We start from the raw sequence: 9,390 nt of genomic DNA, 5'->3' as shown, positions 1-9,390 counted from the left end.
GAAGTGAGGACATTTTGGGAAAGTGAGGACATTCTTACACCCCTAAAAACACCTGGTTTTGAGGGTTAGGCACTCAGTTGTGATGGGTAAGGTCAGGCTCTTGAGTGAGAGAATGTCTCATGTCATGAGTGTCCTCACTATGAATGCTATGCAAACGTGTGTGTGTGTGTGTGTGTGTGAGAGAGAGAGAGAGCGAGAGAGGGGGAGACAGGGAGACAGAGACGCCGGTGGAGCACGTGTGTGTGAGCAGTTTCTCCCATGTTGCGTCGCTGTCAGTGTCTCACTCCTCTCACTCCTCACTCTCCTCCTCCTCCTGACCTGAACTCCTCTTTATGTCCCGTTCTTTTTAAGTGAGCGGGGCTTTAAACCCGGGGAGTGACACCGTCCACGGACACGGACGGAGGTAAGTTTTTATTTTGAACTCACACCATCTTCTACTTTTTTTTTTTACCTACCAACTTTGCCGTGTTTCCGTACGCACAGTTTCATTTTGTGCGTAAGGCAAATGTCACTGCGGTGTTTTTTTAATATACGCTAACGGGAGTGAAGTTTTCCGCGTAACGATTTGATTTAAACATCGAACTGAGCAACTGAGGGAATAAGGACCGGAATGACTCATTAAAGATGTATTTTTCATACAAGTGTAGTACAAATACTGCGTTACTGTACTTAAGTCCAAGATGCACACGTTACTCGTTACTACCAAATAAAACCAGACGAAGAAGAGTTGCTATTATGGTCTGTATTTAGAGAGCTTTTCTCGTGTTGATGAGCTGCTTTACGCTACAGTGTTCACCCATGATTCAGCCATTCACACGCTGCAACATGGAGTTAAGTGTCTTTGCTCAAGGGCACAGGCAGACTAGCAGAGCCAGGAATTTAACCCACAACCTTCCCACTGTGAAGGACAACTCTGAGCTACCATGGCTCAGTCCTAACTCTTAGGACTTTTCATATCTAAGTACAGTAAATGTCATAAACTTTTACTTCAGTAATATTATAAAAAAAAGTGACCTCAACTTCTCCCAAAGTCATTTTCTGCTGCGATACTTGTACTTTTACTCAAATATGCCTTTTTGGTACAAGACATTGATTAAATCACTACATATATACATATGTGTGTGTGTGTGTGTATATATATATATGTGTGTGTGTGTGTATATTTATGCAGCCATTTGCTAAATTTGCTAAAATCAAAAAAGTTCATGTTATTTCTCATGAATGTACACTCAGCACCACATCTTGACAGAAAAAAACAGAAATGTAGATATTTTTGCAAATGTATTAAAAAAGAAAAAGTGAAATATCACATGGTCATAAGTATTCAGAGCCTTTGCTGTGACACTCATATTTAACTCACATGCTGTCCATTTCTTCTGATTGTCCTTGAGATGGTTCTGCTCCTTCATTAGAGTCCAGCTGTGTTTAATTAAACTGATTGGACTTGATTAGGAAAGGCACACACCTGTCTATATAAGACCTTACAGCGCATGTCAGAGCAAATGAGAATCATGAGGTTGAAGGAACTGCTCAAGGAGCTCAGAGACAGAATTGTGGCCAAGGTTACAAAATAATTTCTGCAGCGCTCAAGGTTCATAAGAGCACAGTGGCCTCCATAATCCTTAAATGGAAGAACTCTTCCTAATCGTGGGAGAAGAGCCTTGGTGAGAGAGGTAAAGAAGAACCCAAAGATCACTGTGGCTGAGCTCCAGAGATGCAGTAGATAGATGGGAGAAAGTTCCACAAAGTTAACTATCACTGCAGCCCTCCACCGGTCGGGGCTTTATGGCAGAGTGGCCCCACAGAAGCCTCTCCTCAGTGCAAGACATATGAAAGCCTGCAGAGAGTTAGCCAACAAACACATGAAGGACTCCCAGACTATGAGAAATAAGATTCTCTGGTCTGATGAGACCAAGATTGAACTGTTTGGCATTAATTCTAAGTGGTATGTGTGGAGAAAAACCAAGCACTGCTCATCACCTATATATCATATATATATATACATATATATATATCATATATATATATACATATATATATATATATATATATATGTATATGTATATGTGTATGTATGTATATGTATGTATATATGTATATATATACTGTGTATATATGTATATATATATATATATATATACTGTACATACATATATGATTCATTCATATGCACAATTGTCTGTAAAAATGTAAGACGTAAGTTTAAAGCTAAAGGTGAATTTAGCAACTGCCAGTCTGTGTGAGTGATGTTTTGACTCCATTGTTGCTGCTCCACTTAAAAAGCATTCTTTCCACACAGATTGGCAGAAATGTCTTTCACGACAGCTTGAATGCCACGCCCCTGGCACAATGGGTCACAGGTGCACGTAGAAGGCTCTGTTACAGACGAATGTTAGGTGATAGAAAGTATGACCCGACCTTATACAAACACGCTTATGTTGGATTTCTGCAGATAAACTATTCCCTGAATGTCACTCACGAGACCTTTTGCCGCTTGCCACCTGCAGTGGTGTGTTGTGTGTGTGTGTGTGGTGGCTTTGTATGGGTGTGCACCGTTCACACCATGAGTCATGCATTGTGGTTTTATTGTTCTCACGTTGTTGTTGTTTCGATCTTGAGTGTTTGATATTGTGAAGTTTTGAACACTGCTATTTGGTGGTGCTATTAATATGATAATATATGTCATCAGATTGGCATTGTTTGTGTGATGGCATTATTCAGACGTCTCCTCATGTGTTTTTGTTTTTGTGAGGGTATGAGAGTAATATGTGGTATTTCTGGATTGCACCAGAGTTTCCAGACCAAAATCAACACTGACTGTCACTGTATTTTAACATTTTTTGCGATAACAGTGTTACTTCAAGAGCTCAATATTTTCCTCTAGGTGGGTTCTAAATGCTTTAAAAACAATTTTTTTTCTTTGTTTTTATAGGCCACAACCAGAAAGTGTCACCCTGATCTGATCTGGTCTGGTCTGGTCTGGTCTTAACACCATTTCTGGACTGTAATGAAATCTGTGCCACTGAAGTAAGTGAGTGCATGTAAACAGGGTGGAGGGAGAAGCATGCGCACCGAAAACAGTCTAAATATAAATGCAAAGGTCACCCTCAGTTCCCCTAACACAGTATTCACATGTCAGGTCCCTCTACAAATACTAACACAGCAGCACTGTACAACGCTCACTATGTTTAGTCATTGTCTAGAAAACTTCAGAATTCTGAGATTAAAGTCAGAATTCACAGACGAGCCACAAAACTGTTTACAGGCTTTAATGTTGTTGTTGTTGTTGTTGTAGTTGTAGTTGTTGTTGTTGTTGTTGTAGTACCCTTAATTCCAAAGCCACTGACATGTCGTTAGGTGTAAGCAGGATCCAATTGGCTTGATTCGTAGTTACGGTTTTAATTCATCAATCACGAAGGCGAGGGAGAGTTGTGTGAAGGGTTTGCACATTTATTTCCACTTGCCGTACATCCAATTTACATTTCTCTCCATATATATCCAAGCTTGAGGATCAACAACACATAGAAATATTCCCTTTAGTTCCAGGTTGTGAATGACGATCTGTAGATTCCAACAGTAAGACAAGACAACACAACCTAATGTCACATAGTGACCTGACGCTCAAGAAACCTTGTTACACCGAGACTTAGTACAGCTTCTAAAACAGACACATCCATCAAACTGCTAGATATTTGTCAGGCAAAAAAAGAATTCCAAACTTCAAAAGGAGGAAACAGGCGCTCGCTGTGATCTGCATTTCAAACATTTCAAACGGCAGCATTGTGAACAAACAGGAAGTGATGAACCTGGTTTATTCCCACAGTCCAAAAACATGCAGATTTATGAGTTAGGCTTAAATCTCTAAATTGATCTCCAGAGTGTGAGTCTGTGATGTGACTGGTGACCCGTCCAGGTGTGTGTGACCCCCGCCTCTTACCCTGTTTGGCAGGGCTGGGATTGGCACCTGCAACCCTCATGTGCAGGATAAAGCGGTAGAAGATGAGTGAGTGAGTGAGTTCATTAGTCGTAAGTCGAAAATGTCCTTCACTGAAGTTTACTAAAGCAGAGGCGAGCACCGTGAACACAGTCTCTGTATGTGAGCCCTGATGAAACATTCATGGACTGTTGACTGAATTATTTACAGGTGGTTGGACTATGTTACTCACCAGTCTAATGAGACGTGTGTGTGTGTGTGTGTGTGTGTGTGTGTGTGTGTGTGTGTGTGTGTGTGTGTGTGTGTGTGTGTGTGTGTGTGTGTGTAGAAATGCGGCGTCATCAGAGGAGGAAGAACGTTGTCTTAGCCGTGATCCTTCTCGTTGGAGGATTATACTTAATTATTCACTCAAATTTCTCCTTAACAGTAAGTGCAAACACACACACACACACTCACAGGTTGACTTTAGGGCCATTATTAAATACACTTGAATTATGACTCAGGCTGGTGTTGATGGATGAATTGTTGTATTTCTGCTCCTGGTCTCTCTTTCTCTGTCTCTCTCTGTCTCTGTCTCTCTCTGTCTCTACCTCCCCCCTTGTCCTTTCTCTGTCCTCTGTTGCCCATTTTTTCCTTTCACCCCTAACCGATGGAGGCCGTTCTTTGAGTCTGGTTCTGTTAGAGACTTCTCGTGTTTGCTCACTGTGTGAACTGTTGGTTTTCTCGAGGCACTCAAGCCTTTAGATGATGTTTGTTGTGATTTGACACTGTAAACCCTGTCCCCATGTTACATAATGGTTTGCTTCTCTGCTGTACAAACTAAATAATCATTATTATTATAGTATATAATACAACTATAATTTGTATAAATGTATGAATATGCAATCTATGGTGTTATATTGTTAATTGTCAAGCACCAACTACTACTAGCCCCAGCCCTGGGACTACATCTAGATCCATGGTTCTCAAACTGTGCTATGTGTACCATCAGTGGGACGCAAGCTTCCTCTGTGTGGACGAGTGTGTCGAAAAAGAAACAAATATCTTATGTTTTTCTTGCTCCATCTTAATCTAATGTCACTATAGCAGTGTGAAAAGTCCGTATCTGTTTTCACATTGTTGGTGATAATGGTGTCAATTTAAGAGCTTAACATTTCGAGCTCTAGGTTTCAGCTTGAGAATCACTACTCTTTTGTTTTTGTTAATAAAAGTTTATCTTTAAAGAAAGATTGAACTGTGATGACATCCAGAAGCCACATTTCCGGCGTGTCGTTTACCGGACCGTCCTTCTTGAACGGGTTAGGAACAGGTGGTGAGATGATGGTGCTGACACAAGACTTGTATAGAACAAAGAGATGTTGCAAACCAGTTTCAGTTGGGACTCATTTTCATACATGTTATTTGTCACATCCGAGGCTGATGTTCTCATGCTCATGTCTTTTCAACATAAAATTCCAAATGCATGACAACAAATTTGACAACAGCAACGTGTTCGTGGGCTCTCCCACACAACAGAAAACAGGAAACACCTGCGTTCGCTCCCTTTTGGGTTTGATTTGGATCCTAATTCATTTCAAATATGTGTATGTGATGGCCTCCAACTCCACTCCTTTGGTCCCTGTTAGAATGATTCCGGATTACAAAAAATTAGAATTAATTAGTTAATGTGTTCATCTAAGTCCGACACTTCAGGTGTTCATCCAGTTCAAACATGAGAAAGCATGAGTTTTCATTCACTCGCCTTAAGAAACATTTAAAGACACCATACGACTGACATGATGGGGTGTGTTTGTTTTCAGGGCTCCACGGGGTCACGTGAAAACAGTTCAACTCCGTTATCTTGGCACACGGGGAGGATGGTCAACAAGGAGTCCTGGGTTGCACAGGGAGATTACCTGCCTCTCAATGTGTCCTATCAGCTGCTTGCTGGAGCGCCATCTTTGCAGCAGAGTGAGTGATTTTTTTATGAACTTTTCTATTTGTCGTGTGAAAGCTGAAACATAGATTATCAGAGAGGTTTTCACCTCAAGGAGCAACTGAATAATGATGATGGTAATCCACTCATAATCCTCTCACAAGCCATGTTTACATGTGTGCATGTAAACATGGCTTGTTTACGCCCCGTCAGTCTCACATGAAGAAGATGGGAATGATCTTCAATAGTTTAAACAAGCTACACTTTGTACCGTGTGTGATCTGCATTCAAGTGTCTCGCTCGTTTACAGCGAGTGGCGGTCAAGTGACGTCCGCACACGTCTTTACCATAGACTCTCTGGCTATAGTGAGAATGCACACAGACACGCCCCTGCAATGCAAAAGATAGTGAAACTCTTTAAAAAACACATCTTAGCGCCCAAAGACCAGATATAAGTGGATATAAACATCTTACTGCGCTAACTACTGAGAGTCATGATGCTCTTCAGCGTCAGCAGGTGAGACACGTGACGACTGAGTTCTGTCATGTCTATGTCTATGTCTATGTCTAGGTGTATGTCAGGCTAGTTAGAAACAACATGAAGAGGCAGCACTCTGTGGACATACACCTGGTGAAGGCTGGTCTGTGCCCATCGTTCACTGTTGGATCAGTGACTTTTCACAGGAGGCAGATTTATTCCCAGTAAGATCATTTGCTCTCTCATCCTCACATATACTTCACACACACTGAAATGAAGTCATTTTCACACCAAGTCGTCTCCGCTGGACTCGGTTCAGTTGCAACATTAAGATTAAGATGGAGCGAGAGATAAGGTGACTCTAATGACTCTAATGACTCTAATGACTCTTTTTCTTTTGGTTATTTGTTTCATTTTCTAAACACTCTGGTCAAAGTCCCTCAGCTCCACTCTGATCACATACCATGGTTTATACAGTAGAAGAGTAGTTCTGATTTTCCTTGCGTACCACAGTTTGAGAACCATGGACATAGATGAAGTTCTGTGGTGTCAGGTTTAAGATGAGAACACACGTCGGCACATAATGACACACAGAATAAGTGATTCTAACTCTCTGCTCGTGTTTTTCAGGGTTTTTATGTATCGGGTTGTCAACGGTGAAGAGGAAGAAGGGCAGCTACCTCATCCCCACCCTGCAGTCCCTCTTCTCCCAGTCGTCCCCCGACGAGCGCTCCTCCATGGTGGTGGCGGTGCTGCTGGCAGACTTTGACGTCGCCTGGAGGGTCACCACGGTGACGGAGATCAAAAGTGTGTTTGCCTCAGAGCTGGAACAAGGCCAGCTGGTGGTCCTCCATGTTCCTCAGGACTGGTATCCTCCTCTTACAGGTGTGCAGCACAACGTGCCATCTTCACAGTGCATTCATTAAAGGTCACGAGATGTCAGGAAACAAATGGTATAGTTAGTTATAGCTAACGTGTGTTTTTTTTGCATAAAATAAACTTCAGACGAGGAGAGTTGAGATTGATATTGGTCGGACATTTCCAGGGATCTATGAGCCGGGAAAGGACTCGGAGGTTGACCTTCACCGTCTGTACTAATAAGTAACTTGGTGCACACGTTAGGAAAACACAAAGAAGGAAAAGTTTTTTTCCTTCTTTCAAGAAGTTTGTTAAACCTCTTCTTTGTCCACATTGAAATCTGCTTTAAAACTCCCGTCATTCAGATGATGTTTCTGAATCAGTTGCTGAAGGACAGGATGCATCCACACCGTTGTTGTTGTTGTTGTTGTTGTTGTTGTCGTCGTTGTTGAGCAAGTAATCAGTAGTTAAATATGTTTGTGTATTCAGTGAGGCTGCAGCCACTTTAGTCATCTCAGCAGCTCCCAGGTTGTGGTTGCCTTTTAACAACGTCTTCAGTCGTAAGCTTTAGGACTTGCTTGAGTTAAGTTGAGGACGTTTCCCGTTTTTTAAGTTTTAAGTTTTCAAGTTACTCCACCATCTCTGCAGAAAACACACGTTAGAGCACCAAAGATGTAGGTATCGTTATCAGCTTCAATGACTTTTTTTTAGTACCTGCTCTGGCGATAATAACCTACGTTGAGCAGGTACTATTTTTGTTATGGAAAACCAACGTAAACTGCGGCGAGGCGAGACGGGACCACAGGTGGAAAAAGGGCTTTTGTCGACGCCGATTACTGAACTCTCTCTGCTTCCCCCCTGCAGGTCTAAAGAGGAACTACAACGATCCTTCTGACAGGGTTTCGTTTCGCTCCAAGCAGAACCTGGATTACTCCTTTCTGATCCACTACAGTGCCAGTCTTGGCAAGTACTACCTGCAGCTGGAGGACGACGTCTTGTCTGCCAAACACTTCCTCACCTCCATCAGGAAACACGTTGGTGAGCAAGAGGCCAAGAAAGACACTTGGGCAATGCTGGAATTCTCTGAACTGGGCTACATTGGAAAGCTCTACAAGTCCGGGGACCTCCCTCTGCTGAGCCGCTTCCTCTTCCTCTTCTACCAGGAAATGCCCTGCGATTGGCTGATGTCTCACTTTCGAGAACTGCTGACTCAGAGGAAGCCGATCGACTTCAAACCCTCACTGTTCCAACACATGGGCACTTTCTCCTCTTTTGGCGGGACGTACAACAAGCTCAAGGACCAGTACTTTGAGGAGGGTTTGTATAGCAACCCAAAGGCTGAGGTCTTCTCTGACATGTCCACCTACCAGAAACACATACCCAAACTGGCCTGGGACTTAGGGGAAACATTCTTCTGGGGACGCGTCCCAGCAGCAGGAAATTACCTGACTGTGGTGTTCGCCGAGCCCGCGGTGGTGACGGGGATTCTGATAGAAACGGGGTTGGACAAGAAAGACCTCCTGGTTTCAGCGCAGGTGGACATAGGCCATGAAGTGGTCACCACTGAGAACGGGGAGAAGAGCTGCAAGGAGTTCCAGTCAGTGGGAACTTTAAAGGACGGGAGGTTCAATATTAAAGAGATGGACAAAAAATACAGCTCAGCCTCTTCCTGTTTGAGGATAAAAATCACGGCTGGACAGACGGACTGGGTCATTATCAAGAAAATCAGGGTTACAACAAAGCAGAGCACGGAATAGAATAGATTATTCATTTTCATTGTGCAATCCAGATAGCTGCTTAAAAACATCAACAATAATAAATAAGAATAAATGAGGGGGAGAGGTCCATCTCCAGTGCCAATGCTATTAAAGAAGAGCTTCCTATTCCCACCAGATTCATTTATTTTTACTTTTTTCTCCTAGAAATGGGCTATAACTAAGGGCTATTTTCATTATTGATGATATTGATTTTTTTTTGTATTCACTGATGTGTGTGATTTTTTTTAGTCCACAAAATGTCCTCAAAAGTCTCTTGTTTTATCAACAAACCAAATCTATTCAGTTTACTGTCATAGAAGAGCAAGGAACGCAGAGTCTATCGCCATTTCAAGGCATATAATGTAAAATGTAATATATGTAATTTCACTCAAACTTATTTTAACACTGAAATAAAGGAGTCTTATTTTGTAAAACTAGTCACGGCTGA

General features: G+C 42.2%; 1 protein-coding gene across 1 annotated transcript; it reads left to right on the top strand.

The window, feature by feature from the left end:
- The first annotated feature begins 204 nt into the window (after nucleotides 1–204).
- Nucleotides 205–9,352, top strand: LOC122776933 (alpha-1,3-mannosyl-glycoprotein 4-beta-N-acetylglucosaminyltransferase C-like). The gene is made up of 6 exons (XM_044037746.1): nucleotides 205–403; nucleotides 2,933–3,026; nucleotides 4,261–4,360; nucleotides 5,734–5,884; nucleotides 6,958–7,212; nucleotides 8,050–9,352. The coding sequence occupies exons 3-6, from the start codon at nucleotides 4,265–4,267 to the stop codon at nucleotides 8,940–8,942; spliced, it is 1,395 nt and encodes a 464-aa protein (XP_043893681.1). The 5' UTR covers nucleotides 205–403; nucleotides 2,933–3,026; nucleotides 4,261–4,264; the 3' UTR covers nucleotides 8,943–9,352.
- Nucleotides 9,353–9,390: the final 38 nt, after the last annotated feature.

This window comes from Solea senegalensis, linkage group LG11 (assembly GCF_019176455.1).
Source record: "Solea senegalensis isolate Sse05_10M linkage group LG11, IFAPA_SoseM_1, whole genome shotgun sequence".
NCBI lineage: Eukaryota > Metazoa > Chordata > Actinopteri > Pleuronectiformes > Soleidae > Solea > Solea senegalensis.
Note: the sequence above shows the minus strand (reverse complement) of the source record. Positions and strands in the feature narration are given on the sequence as shown.